Source organism: Drosophila tropicalis, unplaced genomic scaffold (assembly GCF_018151085.1).
Source record: "Drosophila tropicalis isolate 14030-0801.00 unplaced genomic scaffold, ASM1815108v1 contig_878, whole genome shotgun sequence".
NCBI lineage: Eukaryota > Metazoa > Arthropoda > Insecta > Diptera > Drosophilidae > Drosophila > Drosophila tropicalis.
Genome location: NW_027173374.1, coordinates 11,619,426 through 11,646,613, shown reverse-complemented (window position 1 = coordinate 11,646,613; position 27,188 = coordinate 11,619,426). Strand labels below are relative to the sequence as shown.

Sequence of the window (27,188 nt, the reverse complement as noted above, 5' to 3'; positions counted from 1 at the left end):
CTGCCATCATCGTCCTCGTGTTTGGCGCGCCTCCGTTTAAGGTTCTTTCATGGCAGCGAATGTTTGGTTTCGTCATTCAGTGCCCAAGCACGAACGCGAATACCGACATCGTTGTCGCCTGTCGTCCGCCAGGAGACTAAGTCCTTCTTGGCCACTGAGGCTTGTGTGTTTTCTGAGGCATCTCGTTGGCGCCGCGTCTCTTTAGTGGTAATCTGAACGCGTTGGTCTTTGGGTCGCTACTGGCTAAATCCAAATAAATTTTTGTGAATGAATGAGTGAAATAGAAGTTTTGCGAATGAAATTATTTTGAAAAAAGTATAAATTTAATTCGTTAAAAAAGTGAATAATTATAAAAGTCAATGTGAATAATTTTTACTTTGCAAGTATTATTAATTTGACTTCAGTTAATTGAGAAAAAAAATAACGTTTGAATAACACATTAGAATAATTGTATTCACAAGCTTGTCTATGTGATTAATGTATATCTTCCGAGTGAAATTCAATTTGAAACAAAATGCCAGGGAAATAAGAAATAAAACAAGACATCCTGCAGGCAGCAGTTTGCTAGACCACAAATACAACAGCCAAGAACAACTTACCACAAAAAGAACAATTCGACCAGAAATTGCACTCAACAGGAGCAACAATCACACCAACAACATCAACAAGGATAAGGTGTGTTCATGAGGAGGGGAGATAAAAAGAAAAACTTTAAGCTCTTATCATGATAAATATGTGAAAGGTTTGTGTAAGTCAAGTAAAGTCTTATCCAAATTAAAATCCTTCAGGGCAAAAATGATTTTAATAAAATAAAAACATGTCCAACATGGTAAAATCGAATAAATTGACTCAGAAAACGAGCAGGCAGCTCAGCCTTTAGGCTTTTAAAGCCAAATAACTAATAGAGAAGTTGCCAACAATTTTTATTTCTGTTTTGCAAACTCTCATTGATGGGACAACAAATTAGTTGGCTAAGACAAACAAGCCGCAAATATATAAAAACAAATGTATATGTGACCCTTTTGGTTCCCTTTTGTTTTTTTTTTTATATTCAGGCTACCCAGCGGGTAACAAAACCAAGACCCAAAACATTATTCGCTTAGTTCCGTCATTTGAATGTAGAATGGGGGCAAAATGTTGGTTTGGGGGGTGCCAAAACGGCAAAATCAAGACCAAACGACGCTGACAACAAGAATATTTAGGTTAATCATACGCCATGTTGCCTCACCGCCAACGCCATCATTGCCTCTTTTGCATAAATTAGTAAGTTTACATTCTTTTTTTTTTGTGTTTTTGACCAAAATTAAAAGAAAATACAAAATAAAAGACTAATTCGAAGTTGCTATACACTACACTCTTTACAGTTTGGGCGATTACATCTAATTATTGATTAAAATACATCTCTCAAGTAATGAGATGGTTACCTATACTAATAAGGCAATTCAGAGGAGGTTACTCGACCCCAAATTAGCTTAATAAAGTCTTTAAGGTGCAGGTTTATTTACTATAAAAATGATTCTTTATGGCTGATTGAATTAATAGCAGATTGCTTTCGAAGTGCTGTCTTTTACTGATCCAATTAGAGAAAGGAATAAAGATAGGGCTAAGGACATTCGTCTTGAGACGGCAAATGTTTTCTGCTGAGCATTTAAAAGTTAGTGTAAAAGTTTTTCTTTTCTTTTGGGGGAAAAACATCTTTTGAAGCAAAAACAAGCAAATAATCAGAACATGAAAAGCGGGACTCGCTAGCTAGCAGGTAAACTGCTTCAGGTCTTCATGTACTTGCTGTCGTCGTCCTTGTCGTCTTCGTCAGCAGCACTCAGACCAGACCACCCTGTGCTTGCCGTATAAATCAATTTTAATTTAATCACTTTATCGTTCTAATAAATCATGCGCCTGGCCCAGGACTTGCCAGCTTGCTTGATTGTTATTAACAGTAAAGAAAACACGATGAAAAAATGCACAACAAAATAATAATACACCAAAAAGAAAAGCAAGCCAGATTGTAAAAAAAAACAGAAGAGGCAACAAAATTTAAATACTTAGAGAAATTTTAGCGGCAACTGAGGCGACGCTTTTTGCCTGATGATGATTACGATGACGATGGAAAACAAAAGAAGACAACAAAAAAAAAACTTTCTTCATTAAAATTTTTAATGACTTTCCTCTCTATTTGCGCAAGGTAATGAAAGTCAACAGCTCCACACTATGTTTATGTGCATTTTGTATACACAAATACAACTTTTTCCATCCCCCCTCCCTCCCCACCACAGCACAGATGCAAATTCAATTTTTTGTGTTGTCAGGCCCTTCGACAATTTTTTTTCACTCACTTTTAGAACGCAGTGCGACATTTTATTTTTAAAAGTCCCTTCTCCCAGGCATTTGCTGCAACTGTCATTTGCTTCAGTTTTTTAGTTTTGCCAGTGGGGATAATTTAATTACTTTTATAATTGCACTTGGTTAGGTCTTTTTACGTGGAAACTAAATTTGTTTTGTTATCAAAGCAATTTTTGTTTGCTTAACAAAACAATCCTCAAAATTAAAATTATAAAATTTGATCAATGTCCAAACGGTCTTAAATTTCAATTTGGCATAATGTGCTTAATAAGTGATTATAGTTTAATTCGGAAGTATTTTCTCGTGGGTAGCAACTACTTGAAACTCAGATATTGAGAGACTTAAGATTTTCAGTCTGTCCTTAACTCTTTACCCAGTGTTTGGACTTAAAACTAGGCTTTAAATTATTTAACGATCCAATTTGAAGTATCTAAGAGTCTTTTACCTTACAAACATTTCTTCTAGTTGATGGAGATAATAATTCTTTCACGTTAGAATATGATTAAGACGATTTTAAAAGTTGGTTTCAACTATATGTAGTTAGGGTTCAGTTATGAAGCAAGAATATGGCTTAAAAGGAGTGTAAAACAATCCAAAATTAAACAATAAGGATAGACATTTCAGAAACTTAAATTGTTTGGTTTAATTTCCTTATTTTTGATTTCCTTACAATATTCTTTACAAAGCTTTTAGGTTTTTATGATGATTTGATATGTCAATTAGTATTATAAGTATATTTTCAATTGCAGGTAGTTGAATATATTTTCCATGGAAATACTCACGCTAATGAGAAATTATTGGCAAATCAACTGTAAAGTAAATGTTTTCCTTTTGCTTTGCATTCAAAATAGTTTTGGCTACCTACGATATTTCTGCCAAAATATTATCTTAATTAATACAAACAAATCGCATGCCACTGGGAAAGGGTAAATTCCTTTGAATAGGCATGGTTAATTAAGATATTTGTGTACCAAATGCCACAAGTTCTCATATTCTGTCGGCAAATGTTTGTTTCTGCCACATATTGATTTTATAATTATAAGGCAGACACATTCCAGTCAATTAAATCAATTTAACAAAAGAAAATTCTCTCTATTACCTCTTACCTATCTCTACATATAATTATGTATGTATGTATGTATGTGACTCATGACCTAAGCCAAGATATTGTTTCTTATCTGAACAACAAAAAAGCCTTCTAGCTCCTAACACACTAATAGATTAGCAATTAAATGCCATGCACCATTAACGGGTAATAATAAGCAAGGCCAGGGGGTGATTCCTTATGCGTACATACGATTATATGTCTTTGGAAGTCTGTGTGTGTGTGTGTGTGAGTGTGTATGTGGTTTATGGCACGCCCCCTGCCATGTGTTGACTATTAACGTACATACATTACGCACAATGACAATATCAAACACACACATACACATCTAGAAGAAAGGGCGGGGAGACTGAGATGAGGAAAGCTGAAAGCTCGCTAAACTATTTATTTGCATATAAATATTTCAACGTAGAGACAAGATAGAAGAAACCGCTTTACAGACATACATACATATACATACATACATATGTATGTGCATATGTGACTACTTAGATGTGTGTGCATGTGGTGGGCATATAACGGTACTTATGTATTGAAATGGGCTTGTGGTTGCTGCTAGGAGACGGCAGGAACCAGAGCAAGAAGAGCTCGCCAAGCATTGCATAGGTAAAACAAAAATGTTCCTTCTATAGCATTGTAATTGAAATAGTTTTCCCAACTGTGGGCATGTGTGTGTGTGGTGTGAGAGTGTGGGTATGCATGTGTGGTGTGTGTGTGTTTGTATTAAGGGGGCGACATGTTTTTCAATAAAACAAAAGGAAATCCATTTGCCACAGTGAAATTGTTTACGCACTCTCATGCCCAAATAGGAGCAAAAGCAAGAGCAACAATGGCATAGGCCATACCAGGCAATAGGCCAGCCATACATACATACATACATACGTACTATATGAATATATCCAAAAATCAACGAGAAAGGCTTACTCACACTTTAGTTTTTGTTTTGTTTTCTATGCCCTCCTTTTGCCACACCCCTCACTAGCACACATTGGAACCATTTTACCATTTTTCCAACATTTGTTTGCAATTTATTTTTGCCGCATTTTCTTTATTGTTTTTAATGGCAAATGCGCTTTCATTTTACCCCAACGGAAAACAACATTGTGAGGACACATATTTCACATTTCACATTCATCGATACAGAAACTCACATACATGTTTGCTATTGTTCATTCAATCATTAGGAAGGGCAACAAGAGTGGAGGAGTGAGCATGTAATATATTAAACGGAAAACTCTAATGAGAAGGAAAAGGAGAGAGAAGGGATCCATCGACAACCGAAAGTTGGGTCACATCAGGACAGCAGCTTTCAAGTACTTACTTACATGATGTGCATTACATTTTATGACTCTGGGACGGTCATAAAGCAGAGCAAGTGCAATTATCAGCAAGAGCAGCAACCACTGGCAATATGAGCGGGCCAACAACTGTGGCAACAATCTGCAACAATGTTCAAGTGGCAAAGCACTTAAATAGTTTTCGCACATTAGCGCACACACTTGAAAAGTTTTGCCCATAGACTAAAGATTTCGATTAGAAACAAAAGAATATAAAATATTTCAAAACCAAATGGCTTGTGATTAGGTACACACATGACACTGAAAATTCTTGACTTTAGACAAAAATATTGCAAATATGTATGTTGTAATCGGCTAATTCAGCTTGAGAACTAATTTCCTGCACTTCGCTTTTGCTTATGCTCATAAATTATTAGCAATGCCCCTGAAAATATGCAATGCCAAAAATGTTGAAACTTTTGCAATGTGTCCGCAACACATTAATCTTAAAGCTTGTTGTTTTTTTTCTCTTTTATAGAAGCGTAAGGCCTTCGCAGTGGGCGTAACCCCGCCCTGCTCACATACATGTATGCGTATGCCATGAATTTGGGAATTTTGAAAGGTCGTCGTTGTTGTTGTTGCTGCTGCTGTTTTTGGAGTCGTCCCGTCTCAATGGCGTCGGCTCACTTGTAACACTAATGAAAATTCCAATGAGCTGTCAGCCACAACTGGCAACGTCAGTGGCCTTGGCATACTGCCAGTAAATTGTGTCCGAATGGTCATAATTTGGCCAACGACAAACACAACAATGAAACACAGGCAAACAGAGAAGAAAACTTCCACGAACTTGAAAATCACACAAGACTGCAAAAAATGTAACTGGCTATAGAGCTAAGGCTGGCTACCTCTTTCCTTTACTCTTTCAAGTGGAAACAAAATATTGTCTTTGGCTGCAGTCGAAGTGTGTGTGTGTGTGTGTGTGGTGGCACTTTACGAATTGCTTTGAAACTCGTGTGTAGTCTAAAGGGTCGTTTTGTTAATAACTTATGACAGGTTGCTTTGTTGGCCAAAACAAAAATGGTAAGGTAGGTAAGTAGTTTGGTCGGTAGGCAGACAGGTTGCTCATAGCGCTGGAAATGATTAATGTAAAAGTTTTGTAGCTTCGGGCATTTAGCCAAAAGCAAGGAAAATGGGCTCTGGTGACAGATGAAGGCTAACCTCGATATTGATCACATGTAAAGTGATTAGCTTGTCCAAACTGACAAACAAAATGCCAAGAGACAATGAATTGAAAATCTTCCTTTAAGAAATTGCAACATTTAAATTCCCCTTAAGCACCGATCGTTAGGCTTCAAATTGTCCCTTCATTGGTCTCACTTAATTCCCAACACGTGCCATCTTTTGAGAACTTCATCCAGCGTAGACAAGTTGGACCCAACTTGGCTACGAATGAATATTTTGTAAAGTTTGCTTGTTCCGCGAAGTGGGCTTAAAAATTTCAGGCGCGTCACTTCAATTGCGCTAATTGACTTTCTGTTTTTTTTTTTTTTTTTTTTTCTGTCGCCCAATCAACTTTTTGGCGCCCACATTTCCAGCCACCAAGCTGGCTACAAGTACAACAAAAAATTAACTGGCAATAATCGATGAAGTTGTTGGAATGGCCCCTTTGGGGGTGGTTGGCTTTGCAAAAATCCAATCTTCTCGTGGTCACAAAATATTTGAAAAAAAAGAAGCAAAGAATGGTTCTTTGGAGTGGGCTGACGACAACGAGCAAGCAGAACGAAGCGAAAATTAAATGAAAATCATAATAAATTTGACAAAAAATTTACGAAAATTGGCTGGGCGGGCGTAGGGATGGAAACACTTTGCGAGCAGCAAATGGAAAACTTTTCCTGAATTTTGAAAATTGAAAATAATGAATGAGACATATACATAAACACCCGGACCGCACCATGCCGTAGCCTCCCCGCTCCTCCTTCTCTGTATTGTGCAAAGTTTCAGTCGCGTTTTAGCCAGCAGCTAAAACGTAAAACGCTCAAAATTACAGCCACAAATAAAATTTACAGGAAACTCCGTGCTTGGCCTACAAGTGATATTCCGAGGCATCCTCCCCCAATGTTCCTTTCACTTTGCTCCTTGTGCTTTTCACCGGGAGCCCTTGCGGGCAAAGCGACAGATTTGAATGACAATTCGAAGGCGGGTCCCAAGTTGGATGGGATATGAACCAAATGATGATAATAATGAATATAATAATAATGGTAATGCTGATGATGATGATGATGATGATGTTGATGAGATAGATATCCGTATTGCCTCTGCGCTTTTATATATACATTTGTGGGCGTGTCGTCTCGGCATTTAAATTCATTTGCCAAGGCTAGACCAGAGTTCCCGCGTGCTCCCCAGAGCACTGAAAATTATGTTCACTTTGCAAATTATAACACCGAAAAATTAAAATAATATTTCTCATGATTGCAAATAGCTCAGCCAAGCAGTTTCTCTCTTTTCGCTGGATGGTTTTCTTTTTATTTTCCGCTATGCCCACAAACACAAACACACACACACACACACACACCTGCATATATTTATTTTTCTAATTTTCACCTTTTTTGTTGTCTGGATTTTTTGCAGCGTTTGCTCAGTTCTAAGGCAACTTCAAATCTTTGGTTTCTATGACCTTTTAAATACCCTAAAGGATATGTAATGAATTTAATTTAAAGTTACACCAAGAATTATCAATTATCTATAAATTCCTTAAACATTTAGCTTATTTGCCTACATGTAGAGAATTATCTTTTATAACAACGAGTTAATATGTTGATATGATAAGAAGATTCTATAACAGATATTTGGGTCCAATAATCACACTTTCAATTATGTCTGTTTTCTATCGATTAAAGAGTAGTATTTAGTCGGAGAGTCTTTTATTTTTTTCACATTCCACCAAGTTTTAATAAACTGCCTGAGTTGGCAAAATAAAAAGCCAGCAAAAGTGGGAAATATATAAAAGATTGCCAAAGAATATTGCTTGTGACTGTAAAAAATTTTCATTTCACCTTCCCTCACAACCACCCACCGACGCCAAAAAAAATAAAAAATGAACAAATGAAAATGAAAATGAGAAATGAAATGATATCTAGTGCGGGAAATTGTGGCAGACTTTTGTGCGAAATTCATTTGCTTCATTCATTTGTGTTGGTGTCTTCCATGTATGTATGTTATCACTAAATACATACATACCTGAACTAATTAAGCCGAAATGAGTTTTTCGCTAGTCTTAAGTTTACTAAATGTCAATGAGTTTATCCGCGCTAGGCCACCTCGACTTGGGCTTCCGTGCCAGATTGCCTTTTAATGTTAATTTTGTGACTTAATTAGCCATAAAATTTTGTGCAAGTTTAATCAACTGCAGGCTGTCACTTGCCACCCTTCACTACACTGTCTCTCTTTACTCTCCCCCTCTCTCTCTCTGTTTTTCTCTTACTGGGTGAATAAGCAAGAAAATGAATTGCATGACTTAGTGTTAACCTATTTTCAGCATGCTAATATGCAGTTGATTAGAATGTCACTCCAAAAGCTTTTCCCATAAAACTACCCAAAACAGAAATCCTGCCAACAAAATGCGATAAATCAAATAGGCAAGGACTCAACTCGACTGTCGGTCAGCTGAAAGTGACCACCACCTAAAAATGCATTGCGTGCTGAGGCCAAAAATATAGGAACCAGTAGAGAAGCCAAGCCACAACGTTGCCTGATATTCATAATATAAATCATATTAGACCACAACTACAAACCTCAAAGCTGAGGAAAATTGTTTTTGGTTTTTTCGTTTATTGCTGCCACAAGGCAAGAAAGTAAATCAAAATATAGATATGAACATATCATAAAACTATAAGTGACCATTAGAAAGAGTCGATAACAGACCGTTTCCATTTCCATTTCCACGTCAATAAAAACACCCAAAAAGGCTTTTTATATTGAGCCAAAGGTAGAGTATATTGACCGAATCAAAAGCACTTTCGACTAGCTAAAAAGTATTAACAATATTAACTAAAATCGTTTTGGTTTATGATTTTGACATGAAATAACGTGGGCATTAACTTTTTCAAACAAATATTTATTTATTGCAATTCCAAACAATTTCACAGATATTTTTTATATTGTTTAAGGACATTCTCAACCAGAATAGCTCCTTGCTCCTAACCTTGAACGGACTATCTTATCTTTAGTCAAAGCTTAAATTGGTAAGAGTATTTGCAAGTTTGTTGCCAGTAGATAAATGTCTCTCCTATAGGTCTTTGTCTTGTCAATGCTTCAATTTTTGATGAATTTTCTGTCTTTGCTGTCGCTGGTAAGACGTGACTTTTCCATCATTGCTGCAAGTTGTATTGTCTCAATGCCACATTATTGCTGCCTCGGCCGCTGCCACACACGTGCCGAGGGCATTTTGGGGGTAGATAAGTAATTTGTAATCCGCTGACAGAGTTTTTATGTTATTATTATTATATTAGTCGGGCTGAGCACACATATTTTCTTTGTCGGCCATGTGACTAGCATACACTTTCAAAATTATGCAAAAAGAAATGCGCCAAAGTTATTTCTTTCACTTTCCTTTCTTGGAAAGGAATCGAAAGGGAAGGAAAATGATACATTTTTAATTTATTGCCCTTTGACATTTATTAGCATTGCGCCAAAGGCCAAAACGAAAGGAAAAAAATAAAGTTTTGGCGCCACTAATAAACCATATGCCAAGTCATCACAAAACTAACTTTAAATATGTCCTCGGGGGGGTTTTACGATGGGGGAAAACTCACCAAATGAGTTGCGTGCGTGCGTGTCTTGGAAATGAAAGTGAAGCGAACTGAGTGGAGTCCTTCGTTCACTGAAGCAGAAGATGTTTCCTCCCTTTTGCCTTTTTTGCTTTTGATGCATAGGGATTAAGATAAAGGAAAGACTCTAACACCAACAACAACAACGACGACAACAAAGTGCTCAGTCCTAAAGGAAGAGTCTATCCCTACTAGTTAGTGAGTGTGAGAGTGTATATGTGTGAAATAGAGATTTACACTTCAATGAGATACACAGATAAATGTTGTCGCTAGATTTTCTTAAATAATCAAAAGTTTAGTCGACTCTTTCTGTTAAATTGAGAAAAAGAAACACTAGAAAATATTTTCGACTAAGGAATAACAACAGGACTTAAAAAATTGAATTATTTATTATCTCAAGACTTAAAAAAAGGGAACTTAATGGATTATCTTTCCAAACTGTGATAATTTCACTTGGTGAAGAACATCAGAAATCGATAAAATGAACGCAGACAGCTTAGTTGCTAACCAGTTCACTTTATACACACGGAGATAGCCATACTACGAGTTTGTTACTAAACTAGTGAGTATGTCAGAGGGATTACTGAAATGAAAAGACTTTCAATTGACGTCAATGATGGCTAAAGCCAGAGTTTTTGTTTTTTCCCATTTTCTTTTTGATTGTATTTTTCTCTTATGTATGTGAGTACGTCTTGCAATTCGTATTCACATATCTTGTTTTCCACTAACTTCGTTTTACCCGTCCGCCCACTTCACATTTTGTGACAATATTTAATTATTAATCACGACACTTCTCCTGGGAAGCAACACCAAAACGGGAGATGGACCAGAGAGAGAGAGAGAGAGAGAAAGAGAGCGGAGAGTGGTGTGCATATGAAATGGCTACAGAGGGGAAACATGTCGTATGAGCAATGTGCCACTTAACGTAATGCTTGATGCTCGATTGGCTCGGTGACAGGCGGCAGACGTTGATTGCTGGTCGTTGGCTGTTTGTTACTTTTATAGTCCATGTTGTTGTTGTTGGTGCTTCTTGTCCAATCATTATTCATTGCGTGACAAGCGCGTTAAATGTGTCCTTGTGTGAGTTGCCAATAAGTTTCAACATGCCAAAGGTATTTCCGCAACAATAACAACTTTAACACGCAAACAGAAGGGAAAACTGATAAAAATGAAAATAATTTGGTGCTGTATCTTCTCCCCTTTCTCCCCCTTGCTCTTGATCCTTCTTCATTCCTTCTCTTTTTTTTGGGTTGGGTTGTTTCTTGTGCAAATCGCAACAATACTCAAAGATGTCGAATGTGTCTCTCTTCTACAAATTAATGCCCGGCCATTATCACGGAATTCACTTTTCCCGTTGTCCTTATTTGTCCTTGATTGCCTGGCGATAGGCCGCAGTCCCTACACTCTACTTTCCCACCTAACCACTTACCGTTTGAGCATTGTTTCATTTGATTTTGGTTCAGTTTTTGGTTGGTGTTTATTTTGCTAGATTCCTTGCGTGCCATGACACTCAAAAAGCGGCCCTGCCATCATTTGGTTTAGCTTTGTTGGTCGGTGTAAATATTTGTGACATAATTAAGCAGCGCTTCGACCTCGATCCTGGCACAGCCCGGTCCGGACGCCCCGGCCCGTTCGTCTTGCCGTCCGGACCGCATTATCAAATCAGAAAAAAGGGACAAGTTGCAAAGCCGAAAATAAACCAAACATTGGGTGCCCAAGTCCTTGCCACGCGCGTGATTAAATTTCATTTGTAGACGAAAACCATGAACCTGGACGAAGGAGCAAGTATTTACTGTCATTTTAGGGCTTCGCCTCGCTTGGGTTATTCGCTCTATTCCTCTCTTATATCGCTGTTTTTTGCCCCTCTAGCCCCTTCTCTTTCTTTTTCCAAGTATGTGTGTGTGTGTGTGTGTGTTTGCCGCATTAAGATTGTCAAAGATTTCGATGCCAGTGGGGAACCACTTTCATTTTTGTTTTTTTGCTCAACTTGAACCTTTACTTTGCGCTACGTTTACTTAAAAACGCTTTGGGAGCAATTTGGTAGATTTTCGACAGCGATTTATCGCTCGGCTTCTGAGTGGATGCCGCTGATATTGTAAAAGCTAAAAATACAGAAGCAAGTCAACCCCCTAGATAACAGAAGTTCCTTTTTGCAGCTAGGTAATTTGAATAGGTAATTCATTCGCCAGCGAGGGGAAGAAAAAAGGACGAGACAAGAAAAAAAAGGTTCCTTTTTTTGCGATGCCAATTCAATGATAGTGCATGAAATTAATGGATATATGAAATGTACTACACAAGATGAGTGTATTCTTCTTCAATGTCCTTGTCCCAACTCCCCCCAAGGAAAAACACAAGGCGAAGTTCGAATAAATTTTGGGTATTAAGTTCTCCCTTGCCGCATGTTGACAAGGGGGCGTGGCATTAGAAGTATATCAGTACTTTGTAGACATTTGATATCATACATGGGCGTAGTTTTGAAGCGGAAAATATTACGATCAACACAAATATTGATAGATATTGCAGCAAAATACACTTTCCTTAGTGATATGAAATATTAAAGCAAAGAGAAATGACTTTAATTGAAACTTGTAACTTTTTCATAACGGAAAAGTGAAAAACTTTAGAGACATTTACTTGCCATTTACATTTGCTACGCCTCTGGCATCGTGAAAGGTACTTTTGTAGGGCCGTTAAAAATATATTGCCTACTTAAGTGGGCTGCAGATAGTTGACAGTTTGGCGAAGTGTTCTAGGGGAAAAATTTTAATAATTCAGCAGTCAAGCAGACAAGCAAAATCGCTTCATAGTAATTACGTTTCGCATAAAAATTCAATAGAAGAGACTATGGTCTATAGTCAATTCAGTCAGTTGGCAGCCGTTGACAGTTTACATTTAAATTCAAAGACTGTTATTGCAGCTGTCGCTAATGCTGTTGGCCCCAGCATAGAGATAGAGACAGATACGAGTGCTATAGCATGTTCCCTATTCTGCCATCGTACCTAACCTACCGTACCACCCCACATTCTGAGCCCGGGGCACACATGGCCATTCGATATGGGGAAACTCTTGTGGAATCTACAATGTAATGTTTAAATTTTGTTGAGATTTTGTTGTCTGCATTTGGCCAGCAATGGAATCAATTTCACTTGTGAAACAGTAAGTGAACTTTGATTACATTTGATCGAATTAATTTCGAACTGAAATGAAATGTATTAAATTGAACTTTGTCTATGGAATTGATGAGACATCAATTTATTCGTTCTCTCTTACTCTCTCTCTCTCTCCCTTATCAAATTGCTAATCACGCACTATTTAGTCTGTGTTTTTCCAAGAATTCTTCGGCCCTTTTTTTTCTTTCTTTGAAGTTAACACGAAGTTGGCAAAGTTGTAAATACCCTGAATAACATGAGTTTGGCCAACAATCAGGGCTTCAATACTGAACCATTTTTGCTTAACTTTCATGAGGCCATTCAATGACTTAACCATTTCCATTTCGTGGCCCAGGCGGACCTTTTGCCTGGCACAAAAAGGATTGGACCAACAAAAAAGGGTTTACCGCTCATACAAATTGCTGGGCCACGATTGGAGCCATTTGCATAGAGACAGACTTTTGGCTTGGGGCCAGACGACCTTAAAGGCAGCTTCAATTAAATATCTCGTACCCCTACCGAAACGGAAACTAACATTCTCCTCTTCCTCCGACTTCTCCAGCTTCATATGAATTTGGCCCTTTTTTTAGGGGCTTGGTTTGGTGTTTTCTCTTTTGCTTTTCGCTTTACCTTTATTTTGTATGTGTGGTCCCACTAGCATGCCTACAAAGGGAGGCAACACTTGGCTTAGATTTTGACTTACTGCACATTCAACAGCCAACATCAACATGGAGATGCTCATCAAGGCTGAAAGTAAGTAAAAAATATGTGCCAGCAGAAAAACTGACGCACAAAGTGAACCTAAGACGTTGCAAACACAAAACATAACGGCAAAAGGAAATAGAGGGGGGTCAGAAAAGCCTGACTGGCAGGAAAATTTATGGCATGCCGGAAATGAGCAGCAAAAATGTGGCAAAAGCAACATACAACAACAGCCGCAACAGTCAATTGGTTATAGCCGCGGCAACTGAATCTGGCAGGTGATAATCACGTGTGTGTGTGTGTATGTATGTTGCAAACAAATGACCCAACCAGCCAAGCAGCCAGCCAACCAAACATGGGTCTAAGAAAAAGCAAACAAATGAAAGTTAAACTGATGTGCAAAACAGAGGAAAGGAGACTTTAAAAGCCTACTACCACTGCAGACTGAACCACAATTCATTTTGGCCCAAATTAACACCGCCCTCCAGCTGAGTGAAAGGTCTAAATGGGTCTAAACAAGCCATGACTTTGCCCATGACCCAACTCAAATCAACTCCAGGCAACTCAATGTATGCAGAGGCCCAATCCCAATTGCCATTCATTCAATTTCAATCGCTACGTTTCTCACTCGACTGGCTATGAGAGAAACGTGAGTCGAATGTTTTCCCAAAATCGTTATTTGTTTTGGTTTGCCATTAAAAGAAAGATTTTGCGATTGAAACTGATCACAAGTTGAGTATAAATAGTTACATAGATGTACATAGATCAAATTAAGAACAAAACAATTTCCACTTCTGTAGTAATAGAAATTGAAAATATTTCTGTGGCGACCTTATCAGATATCTCTTTGAGATGAACCTCATTTGTTTGCCCCAAATAAAGAGCTTAACAATCAGCTCACTCAGTGTCCTCTGTTCCAGTAACACTTCTCTCTCTCTCTCTGTCTCCCTCTCTCTTCCTCTTTCTTTCTCCCTCTTCGCTTACACAGCTCTTGAATAATATGTTACAGAGTTGTTGTTACTTGGGACTTCCTTTCGGGCCCGGTGTAAACTGTGTTGACAAAGGGCAGGCAACTACCCAACTCGGGCCAACCTGTCCAAGTGTTTTGGTCGCACGCTTGACTTCCTGGCACTTGAAATGTAATTTAATTTGTTTATTTGTGTGGCATCTCCATTGCCCATCCACCCATCCTCCAAGCGGCAGATTGCTGCCCTGTCTACTTGCCAATTAATTGCGCACCTTTCCCGAGACAGCAACTTTAGCAGCAGCTGCCGGAGACTCACGTTAATTTTTGAGCGAAATAAAAAACCAACCGAAAACTGGAAGATGGAGTAAGAGACAGAGAGAAAAAGAGAGAGAAAAAGAGAAAAAAATTATTCTCTAATTAATGTGTTTGTTTAGCTTTTGCAAGAGGGAAATTTGCTTAGCTTTGTTACCTGTGGACAGGATGTGAGTCAAAGATTTTAATTGAATGTAATTTATCGCCATGCGCATCATGAGCTGAGAGAAAGATATTCACCAGATACAATTACCAGCGAATTTAATAAAGTTCTAAGGACACGAGTCAACAGAAAGTTCATTAGATTTTGCAAATCAACTTAAAGAGTTTGTGGCATCACAAAGTTTTTCTTTTTATTTTTCCTAAAACTTTTAGGTATCAAACAACATTTTAATGAATAAATTCAACGAATTTTGTTTAGCCATCAGAATCAGATTAAAGAGTTCTCAGTTAAATCCATAAAATGTATTAACTTTATTTAACCAATTATTTAATATTACGTACCTATAATTATATGGCCATTATCGGTTGCAACCGGACTAACTCTAGATGTAGAAAATCCATTTTAATCTTCATTGCGAAATTATCAACGAGACACAGTCATAATTGTCATTGTAAGGATAATGAAATTCCATGCCTGATGTGCTTAATGCTCGTAAATTATTGGTTATTAAATGAGGTTTTTCTAGAAACTTGACGACAATTCACAAGCCAAGTTAATATTATAGATTACTAATAGGAATCATCCACAAAAAGAGAATAACCTTATCTATTCAAATTTATACAGTTTGCTTTTCATTTAAATTTAAATTGATTCTAATTTGCTGAAATTTCCCCTTTCTCTCACAGCTTTTTCTTTTCAACAGTTTGACAACAAAAGCGTTGAGAATGCGCTTCATTAATTTGGCAGGCAGTCGCCGACTGTCTGAGAAACAGGAACAGAGAATTGCGTCAGCTGCACTGACATTGCATTGAGTTGGTTTGGCACAGGGAAGGAGATAGAGACGAGAACGGAAGCGAAGGCGGAGTCTTCGGTATGGCCATGACTGAGGACAATGAGCAACATCAGCAGCAGCAGCAACAACGGCAGCAGGAGCTGCACCCATTGCCGGAAGCGGATGAAGCATCCTCGTCTGTGGTTGAACCTTTGCTGGCTCTACTGCGAGGCGGTGGGGATATGCTCAATCAGACAGAAACACGCACAGCTCCGCCCTTCTATAGCAGTTACAACATCTCCGAGGATGTCTACTACTATTTTAATGGATTAAATGTACTACCCACAAGCACAGAACTAACGCTGATTGCAAATGTTAGCGGGACAAGTCCTGGTCCGGGGCCAGGCATCGGAATTAGTAGCAGCACCACCCCAGAGCCGGATCTATCAGAATTTTTGGAGGCTCTGCCCAACGATCGTATGGGATTGTTGGCCTTCCTTTTCCTGTTTTCATTTGCCACCGTTTTTGGCAACTCACTTGTGATCCTGGCCGTTATACGGGAACGGTATCTGCATACGGCCACCAATTATTTTATCACCAGTCTGGCTGTGGCCGACTGCCTGGTGGGCTTGGTGGTCATGCCCTTTTCGGCCTTGTACGAAGTCCTGGAGAACACCTGGTTCTTCGGCACAGACTGGTGTGACATTTGGCGTTCGTTGGATGTGCTCTTCAGCACGGCTTCCATACTCAATTTGTGTGTCATTTCGCTGGATCGCTACTGGGCCATAACCGATCCATTTAGTTATCCCATGAGAATGACAGTGAAGCGGGCAGCTGGATTAATTGCAGCAGTCTGGATTTGCTCAAGTGCGATTAGCTTTCCGGCGATAGTTTGGTGGCGTGCCGCTAGAGATGGCGAAATGCCGGCCTACAAATGCACTTTTACCGAGCACCTGGGTTATTTGGTCTTCTCCTCAACCATATCGTTCTACTTGCCCCTGCTGGTGATGGTCTTCACCTATTGCAGAATCTATCGAGCGGCGGTTATACAAACGCGCTCTCTAAAAATCGGCACCAAGCAGGTATTGATGGCTTCCGGCGAGTTGCAGTTAACTTTGCGGATACATCGTGGAGGAACGACTCGTGAGCCTACCACGAATACGCATCAGGGTGGTGGCGGAGGTGGCTCCTTGAGCCATTCACATTCGCACTCACATCATCATCATCATCACAATCATGGCGGAGGGACCACCACATCGACGCCAGAAGAGCCGGATGATGAACCTCTATCGGCTCTCCATAATAATGGCTTAGCTCGTCATCGACACATGGGCAAGAATTTCTCGCTGTCCCGCAAACTGGCCAAATTCGCCAAGGAGAAGAAGGCCGCCAAGACGCTGGGCATTGTGATGGGCGTGTTCATTGTGTGCTGGCTGCCCTTCTTTGTGGTGAATCTGTTGTCCGGCTTCTGCATGGAGTGCATTGAGCACGAGGAAATTGTGTCCGCAATTGTGACATGGCTTGGCTGGATCAACTCGTGCATGAATCCTGTGATCTATGCCTGCTGGAGCAGGGATTTCCGCAGGTGAGTGAAACATTCAGCATATTTCAATCATACCACATGACACTCATTTGGCTTCTATGTCCTCTCAGAGCCTTTGTGCGTTTGCTGTGCATGTGCTGTCCACGCAAGATAAGACGCAAATATCAGCCTACCATGCGTTCCAAATCCCAGGTGAGTCGAATGTCCAATGGAAAATTGATGCTTTGCCTTTATATTTTGGAAAGGGGTATCGCAGGGGGTTCGCAGCTTTTGCGTCACTCTGTAAAATCAGTTAAACATGGACGGTTTTGTTTATTATTTTACACCAACATTGTTAAATATGTGAATAAATTTTCTGAATCATGGCTAGACGCGTGGTCGTCCTCATGTTGTTGTTGTTGTTGCTGCTGCTGTCATCTGTCGTTGGCGTTGTTGTTGTCGTTGTCGTCTACACCCACTTTTATATGCTCCAAAAACGAAACTCAACAAAATGACAAAATTAATTTACAAATTTAATGAATATGGAGGAAGAAACACACAGACAGGGTAACATTCACACCGCACACACACACACACACATGCCCCGGCCCCTCCGGGCGCAAATAAACCGACTAGCGCATCAGTCAACGTCAACGACGGCGACAACATAACGTACCTCAAACTCATCGTGATTTTAATGAATAATTTTCTAATGTTTTGGCTTAATGTGGGTCAGGCCAGTCAGGAGCAACAACAAAAAAAATATCTACATACACACATTTATATGTGTGATTTGCAATGGCAACATTTTTAGCATCAAATTGATATTCATAAAGTCAACTCACTCAAATTTTCATACAAAAAAAAAAAAAGAAAACATTTCATTTAATTTCAACCCAGAGTATATTTCGGTTGACTTGGAATCGACAACAAATATATTTAATGAAGACCTTTCATTTTGTTTTTTAATTTAATTATAATTTGACATAGTTGTCATGTGTTTAATTTACTTCATACCAACAATCAAGTTGAAGAAGAAGCTAAATGTAATCCGAAAAGTACATTGAACTGCGCAAAATTATAGATTATTGACATCTTTATTGCTGTTTTTATATATCCATAAGCCAAGGATGAATTAAAGTCAACGTTTCGTCACATTTCACTTCCGAGTTATCCAAGTTAACCGAGGATCCCCTTACCCCCACTATTCGTTTAAGGCTCGTGTCAGACGTTTAAGGCTAATAGCATGCTTATATTATAAACAGATGATTATGATTCAACGGGTGTTCGTTCAATTCCGTGTTCTTACAGAGATTTGCAACAAGGCGCTGCTATTCCACATGTTCGCTGCATGGCATTCAGCACGTGCGACACAATTCCTGCGAGCAAACTTATATATAGTTTAGCATATAAAGATAAAGATTTAGTTGACACACTCAGAATCAGTCTGAATTTGAATCTGATTCGCAGATGAGTATGAGTATGAGAATAAGAGTGAGACAACAGACACAGACAGACACAATGACAGCTCCGCTTAAGCAAAAAGGACCTTTCTTACCCAATTGAAGTTGTTGTTTTTTGTAAGTCAATGGCAAGGTAAGCGACTTCTGACTTCTGTCCATGTGCGTCTCTCTCTGTGTGTATGTGTTTGTGTCAGTTGGCATTTCGTTATTTTTTTATCATTCCTTCTTGATATTAAAGTTAGAGCCGTTGTGTGCATAAAGAAAGCAAACTAAAGAAGGCAAAAGAACAGAATGTTTTATCTACTTCAACACATTGCACACAGTTACCGTGTCGCCTTGTCTCTTCCTCGCTCCTTGTCTGTTTTCTCTGCGTTTCTGTTTACTTTTCTACTTTACGCTCTGTTCTGTGTGTCCTGTCCATGACTTTGTGATTGTTGTTAATATTTGTGATGTTTCCTTCTTTTTCTTCTCGTTTTTCATTTGTTGTTTGTGTGTGCGTGAGAGAGAAATTGGAACTCTGATTTCAGCACCTGTTGAATTTGTGTTGCACCTGAATATACACGGACACAGACACAGACACACATACCAATGAACATTCCCTGGAGCATTTGACCCTGTCCTGCCCTCGCCTGGCAATGTCTCTGTTTGATGATGTTGCTCTTTGTGTTGTTAAAAAAAAAAATGCTAAAAATAAAACAGGAAAATGAACCGAGAGAAAGACCTTGGTCACCATATCCTGGTTGTACTCTTACCATTGTTGCTGCTACATGTTGTTGTTCATGTTGGTGTTGTTGCTGCTGGTCTTGTTGATTTTTCTGCCTATGTCCTTTCACAAAAGAATTTCGTGTGAAAAATGCTTACTAACCCACCAACACACACACACACGCACACCACAACCAGATTATATGGTATACATATACTCTTGCTGTTTATCTGTATTTTGGTTTTTTCAATTTTTCTTTAAGTTTACCCCCTTTGTTTGCCTCTCTCCTTTTGTTGATGTTGTGTACTAAAAAACACTTCATAAGAAAAAATATACAGACATCGTTGAGGCTGCCATTTCTGGCTAAAGCTATACATATACACACACGCACACACACACACACATGTACAGACAGACACTCTTCCGGGTTCTTCAGAAATGTGTTATCAAGTGAACCATAAATACTTTTTGCACTTAAAAATTTCCAACTCAATTTTCGCATGTGTGATATGTATGTATACATACATATGTATATATGGATATATATGTAATTTTATTGATGAAATTGTTGTTTACAGCAATCAACAGTCAATATGCGTCTGCTTCCAAGTATTGGTGTGTGTGTGTGTATGCCCTTTTTGGTTCCTTTTTTTGCAGATGGAGGGCGAAGTGTCGGACTTCTGCCATTGCCATCATATCAATTACACCCAAGAGCATGCCAATTTATTTGCCAAGTGTTTTCACTGTCAATTGTATTTGGGCATTGAATACGTTTTCGAAATGTCAGCCCGAATTGGAGCTCGAAAAAGTGTTGAATGTATGTAGTACTACCAAGAGATTGGGGTCAGAGAGAACTCGATGAGTGTCACAGATAAAATGAACAAAAGTGTAGCATACTTAATGGGGGGGTTCATTTAAGATTAAGACACACAACAAGATATAGGTAAAATATATTTCCACATACTGGCAAACCAAGCTCACGTTATTTAAGACACACTATATTTAGTTGTTTCTATTTAAAAAGAAATTAGCTAGTTTAACATTTTATGGGCCACATTGCGTATGAGTAATGTGAGCTAGAAGACTGTTGAAATTAGACTTTTATGTGTAGTAGTTGAGAATAAACCACTTCATTCGTTTAAAGAGAATTTGTACATTGCAGGGTAAAGACATTTAGTTGCTTTTTTTAATAACATTTCGTAGAAATTTCTTTTTAAACTCAACCGAAAGCAAGACTTCCGATAAGTCAATGCTTATGCCATGCTTCTATGTCTGTGAGCTGTGTTTATAAAATTTAAATCAGCCTTAAAGTGAAAGGAAATTACCACTCGACTCTGCTTTATCGATGTGTAAGTAGAAATTTACCACAAGTAAATCAATGCATTAACGACTAGTTTCCACTTGAGGGATAAAAATAAACATTCTTACATGGCTTCCGTTTCAACTTCCTGGTTATTCCCTGATTAAGGTAAACATCACACACAATGTCCGCTCCGGCAAGTGTTGAAATTAGCGACAAATGGGGTAAACTTCCGTTAGCCATTTGTCAGGCTGCCTAGCCAAGACTTGGCAATTTGGGACCCAAATGGAAATGAAAATGGAAATGGGTTTCGGTCAAAATGGGAGAATGGTGAGAAAGGCAACTTGATGTCGGATTTTAAACTCAAGCACACATTGTGGTCAACCGCAAGTTGCGTTTCTCCCAAAGCTACTTCAAAATTAAGTTCATTTTGGGGTTTTCAGACACAGTACATCCCAGTGACATCCCATACACTTACATGTACATGCACACATACATACATACATACATACATACACATACACAACCCTGATTAGTCATTGACTGTTGCATATCTTTTCTAATGAGTTCAAACCAGTTGCCCTTTTATCCACCCACATAGCAGTCAAATGTTAATTTAGCCTGGCATTTCAACTTGACTTCCAAGAAACATCGGTCTGGACATTAAGCCTAATCCTCTCACACACACATACATATGAAACATATGCACAACATGTTCTACCACTTACATACCAAACGATATACATATTGCTTGGCACATATAATTAGCCTTAATTTTGTTTGCTTGTAAACTTTGAATTTGTATGTACTTGTAGACTAATATCCAAAATGTTTACAGAAGATCTCGAACTCAAATTCATTGGCCAGCAGCCTGAGGCCAGCGGGACCTGCAACGGAAATTCTACGTTTCGGAGCCTTCGAATAGCATCGCAGGCAATTAAATATTGAATATAAGCAAAACTTGAATCACAACTCCATTCCATCGCTCCATAGAAATTCAGATATTCAGAAATTAATATCGAATTATTGCCTAATTGCATCCATTATTGGCCAGCATTTTGTTCGATTTGTGTCAGACGACAAAATGTTGAAGCTAAGCGAAAGGCAAAAAACAATTAATCAAGCCCGCTCGCTGAAGGACAAAAACGCAAAGCATGAAAAATAAGTTTAGCGGCCACGACATTTTCTTATTTTCTTTCCTGGTTCTCCCTTAATTTTGTTTTCTACTTGTTATTCGTTTGGTTCGTCGGGGAACATCAAAATGTAATTTACCACAAATGCTTCGAAAACATCAATTATCCTTAATTGACTGTGAACGTGAAATTAACGTTTATAATTATGTGACAGGACCATTGAGCCGACTAGCAGCCCAGAGCCCAGAGTCAGAGACAGGAAGCTGTTTGCAATGATTGGCCAGAAAAAGGCAATGCCAATTGTTGGCCTGGGGTACATTAACTGGGCTAACCAGCTAAACGTTTGTGGCAAACGAGCATTTCGTTTAAAACCACTAAAGTTTTTTCGTAAAATTTTAAATGCCTGAAATAGAATCAATTCTAAAATAATTAAGTGAAAAACTCATAACTACCTCGTAAAGGGTGTACAAAGTTTCGACTTAACGAGCCCAAATCCGTCCGTTTTATGCCCAAAAACATGAAAAGTGGCCATTGAGTGTTAGGCCATAAATTAGGCAAAAAGGGCTCGTCGCCTTGGGCGTTGCCGCGGCGAAACCGAAAGTGCGGCCCCTCCCACAATTTTTGGCGGTTTCATTGACCTTTCGACTTGAGCATGGCAAAAATTCGTTGGGGATTCGTGCAAATGTCACAAGAAACAAATAGATTTAAACATGGGCTAGGCACAACTGACTATCAAGATATACATATATAAAAAAAAAAAAAAACCAATGTGACTAAGCAAAAACAAAAATAATTTTAATCATATTGCTTCAAATAAGCTTTAATGCTTAAAATGTTGAAAACTGAGAAGGTTCATCTTACGCTGGCTAAATTTCCAGGCCACAAAAAACAACAAAACATTAAAGAAAACCATTAAAACACCGTTTCTTGAATTATTTAGGCTAATTACGACCACACAGCGTATACGCAATGTGAATTTGTTAACTGAATGCCTGGAGATGTTAAGAATTAAAATACATGGCCATAAGGCCTACACTCTCCCAAAGGGGGGTTTGAGTAGGTGGATGGCATTTTGAAGTTCAACCTCGCAGTGACGAGTGTCCTGCCCCACATTCCAAGAAATGAATACGAGCAACTAAAGAATGTATGAATATGGCCGAGTGCTAAAGATCTCTGGCAGGGCTTAAATTAAACAATCAACTGACTGGGCAGAAAGGTATTTTAGAGATAAATTTGATTCTGCAGGGCATTTGTGGGAGTTAGTTTACAACAAAGTACGAATTGAAACAATAGGCTACGCCTTTGGCTTAAAACCAACAACGAAAAATGTGTCTGTGAGCTGGTAATTGAATTTGATAGACCAGAAAAGAATACAAAATGGTTTGCCAAAGGCACAACAGACAGGATGAAGTAACTTGGCGTCTCTCTCTCTCTCTCTCTCTCTCTCGTCTCTATGTCTCTCTGTCTTCTGCTTTTGCATAGGCACTTGGGAGTTTCCAACTCACAGACAAACACATGAGTTGGGCCTTTCGTTGGTTGGTTTTATGAATTTGCATTGGCATTACATTTCATGATTGTGATGTTGTTATTTCTCATTGTTGTTGATGTTTTTACTGTTCTTGTTCTTGTTGTTGTTATTATTGTTGTTGATGTTGTTATTTTTTTGGCAAGCCAGACTATCCTGTTTGGTATGCCCTTGTCCGGCCCTGCTGTAACCCTCAAAAAAAGCTTACCTCTCTCTCTACACGCCCCTCCCCAGTCCCATGTCCTTGCCATAGAGATGGGCAAGTGTTTGCAAATTGCGTTTTTGTGTTATTTTGTTTGTCTTCCTTCTTTTTGTAAGCCTTTTGTGCAATTTTGTCCATCTCCTGTTTTTATTGTTTTTTGTTTTTGTTGTTGGTATTGTAATTCCTTTGCATACGTTTTCTATAATGTTGTTTTTTCTTCTTTTTTTGTTGTGTTCCACAATTTCCTTTGACTTTTACTGTCTGCACCCCAAAGAAAAAACCAAAAACCAAGAAATAAAATTCTGCACACGAAAATTTGAAAGCAAAGCCGCAACATTTTGTTGCTGTTGTTACCGTCTCGCTCGCTCGTTCGCTTCTCGCTCTCTTTCACTCTCGCTCTATGTCTCTGTTTGCTGTTTTTGCCTCTCCTCGCATATTCTTGCTCTGTTACATTGTTGTTGTTGCTGCTTCTGTTGCAGCAGCCCAAAAAAATTGTTTATCATGCCACGCCCACACGCAAAAAACCAAAAACAAAAACAAAATGTATACTCACCACACTGCCTGCAAATTGTGTACGAATAGTTTAAACAAAATGCCAAAATTTAACAAACATTATTTGTGTCTCCCTCTTTCTCTCTTTCTCTCTCTATCTCTTTTTCTGCCGTTTTTGTTTGTTCTTTTCTATGTTTTAGTGTCACGTTGCCGCCGCCATGGTGGCTGCTTCAACATCCTTTGGCTATCATTCGGTCAATCAGCTGGATCGCACCATTATGTGACGTCAGTTGAGCAGTTGCAGCACCTGCAGCGGTAGCAGCAACTGCGGCGGCGGTGGCTCCCGCAATGCCCACCACCATTCCTCGACATCGGCGACGCCCTCATCCTCGCAAAGGTCATGCACACGCTGCCAGAGTTTTCATCGTCATCACCATCGGGCCAGGCGTCGCAGCTCTGGAATGCAGCTGCGAGGGGACTACAATTCCACATCGGCAGTGAATAATGCGGCAAAGACCATTGTGACTATCACAGCACCGCCAGCGGCAGCTGCCTCAGCCAGTTCGCTTCACCTCGGCGGTGGCAGTGGTCGGCCCTCATCGGTGTCGACGCTGACAATTGCCTCAGTTCCTCCGTCTTTGTTGCTGGATACATCACTAGGCGTTACTGGACTGGGCACGGGTGGGTCAGTGAGTGCGGCCAATACTCCAGTGGCACCCGGCGTCAAGAATTCGTCTGGTCATCATGTATCCTTCATGCCCATGACTGGCTTGAAACGTATGCGCAGCTCCAATTCATCACTTAGCTCGCCAACAGCTGCCGGACAGCCGGATACCACCTCGGCACCATCTTTGTTTGAAGCAATGGAGATAGTCGCCATAGAACCAATGCCCCAATCCAGTCATCATCGCCCATTGGAACAGCGGCAGAGCGTTCAAAGTCAAATAACAACACTGGGCGATGTGGACGACGACGATGATGATGATGAAGATAATCCAGCCGGGGACAGCGACAGTGAGAGCATGGGTTTGGCCCTAGTGCAAACCACGCCGCAGCTGGAGTGCCAACCGGAGGCCCTTTCTAATTCCTCAAGCTCTTCGGTTAAGTAAACTGAACCACAGAGACCCCACAAGACGGACAGACAAGATGGACAGAAACAAAACCTTAATGTAGAATATGCTATAAAGAAATAGTCATAAGATCTGTTTAGATGCGCTTAGATACTCATTAGCTAATCGTTTTGGTGATAGACACAACCAAGAGACACTCTTAGTACACTTTGTCCCTCGGCAACTCATGATGGCATAGTGTGCAAGCTAGTACATACAATTAGTTGTCATATCTTAGATCTTCCATTAAACAAATCAGTTATCATACCAGTTATTAAGTAAATAAGTTATTTCAACTCATTAATACATAAATTGTTTAAGCCATTTTGGTAATAATTAAAAGCTACGTCTTTAACCTGTCCACCTGTACCTGACTTGGTCTACTCAAATGCTTTCTCTAGCCAATAGAAAGCGTTGTATAGTCTCGTTTATCCCCTTTCTCTCTATCTCTCAATATTATCCTTTATCCTTTTATCTAGATAAACTATACGGGTGCAAAAGAATTTGTGTATATATTAACATATATAAATTATGCTATATAGTATCTAACTTAAATAATTAACTAACATTCAAACAATCAATGGAAACGAAGGCTTCAATAAATCAGCTACAGCTCAAACAAACAAAAAGTAGTAAAACAAAAACTTTCAATTGCAGAACAATATTCGACCATAAACTTTCTGTTATTTTGTTGAAAGAAACTAAATGGGAAAATAAAATACATATTGCAATAATAGATTGATGTTAAATGTACTGGGAATTTCATAAAATGAACACAAAATGTTTTGTTTGGCCAAATTTTATAAATGTTTCTCACAGATGTCTTCACATAAACAGTTTAAAGATTCAAAATTTAAATTGCTCAAAGGGTTCCTGTTTATTAATAATCGAGATGTTGATTTTAAAGAACAAGTTTGTTTCAAAGGCCACAAATTGTCAAGTTTCTGGTTAAAGAGGATGGAATTAAAGCAATATAAACCAATAAATAACCTTCTAAGCAAGATTCTTGTTACTTAATAACAAAATCGGTCTAAATTGGCTCTTGCAAATCTTCCTTTTCCTTTTTTCAAACTGTAACTGACCAATCAGTCTGTAAATAGACATTAAGCTGTTGAAAAACTTCAAGTTTTATGAAAAAAACATATAAATAATTTAATTTTTTTTAAATTGCTTTACAGATTTGTATATAAATAATTTTTAAAGATTTGCAAAATAAAAAAAACTCAATGAGGTTTAGTGGAGAATCAAAGAATGGCATAGAGGCATTGTGATTGCAATCAGGCGAGTCTGAGAATCCATATAATGAATGGCTAGAAATTCATCAAGAACCCGCCTACTCTGCCCTTTTCATCCATCCATCCATCCATCCCACTCCATTCCATTATAGTTTACCCTAGCCAACTATGTCATTCTTTTCAAGACTCTCAAGAGAATAGAAAGATAAAATTAATGTTGCTCATTGTTTTCAAAACAAACAAAGCAAAATGAAAGGAAAAAAGTATGCAAACTGTAAGAAAAAGGAAAAGGCAAAAAAACAAAGGAACATAAACTAAAACAAATGGCAATTATTAATATTCAATATGTATAGCATATAAGCTCATAGCTCATAGAGTTCTTTGTATGTGTGCGTGTGCATTTCTAGCTATAAATGTATTTATATATATGTATATTATGTGTTTATCTCCATATGCGTTTGTATGTTTGAGTGTGTATGTGTGTGTCTGCGTGTGTGCTTAGCTATTTAAGACCCCAAAGGGAGCGAGAGATTGCAAATCGTACGATGAATGGGGTAGCGGATTGAATTTATAATAACTGAAGAGCCACAATCCCTTTACCCCAAAAGCCCTTTTTCCTACCGCACACACACACACACACACACACACATACACACTCAAACATTCACAAACTAAGACACACAGACTCATACTCACACATACAGAAAACTATTAAGTAGGTTAAGCAGCAAACACACACAAAATGTATGGCAAAAACACTTAGATTTATATATGTATGTATGTATGTGTATGTGTACGACTACAAAATATATGTGCAAAAAGATTAAAAACACAATGACTTTACATTATTTAAATTCTTCATTTCCACAGAAAACTGCTGAGGCAACA

The 27,188-nt window shown here is 38.7% G+C and overlaps 1 protein-coding gene across 1 annotated transcript; it reads left to right on the top strand.

Annotated features, from left to right (window-relative positions):
- Positions 1 to 94: 94 nt before the first annotated feature.
- On the top strand, positions 95 to 27,188 carry Dop1R2 (dopamine receptor 2). The gene is given in 4 exon segments (XM_068301647.1): positions 95 to 675; positions 15,531 to 17,201; positions 17,270 to 17,351; positions 24,157 to 27,188. Coding segments are annotated over 3 exon segments (2,475 nt in total). The 5' UTR covers positions 95 to 675; positions 15,531 to 15,717; the 3' UTR covers positions 25,066 to 27,188.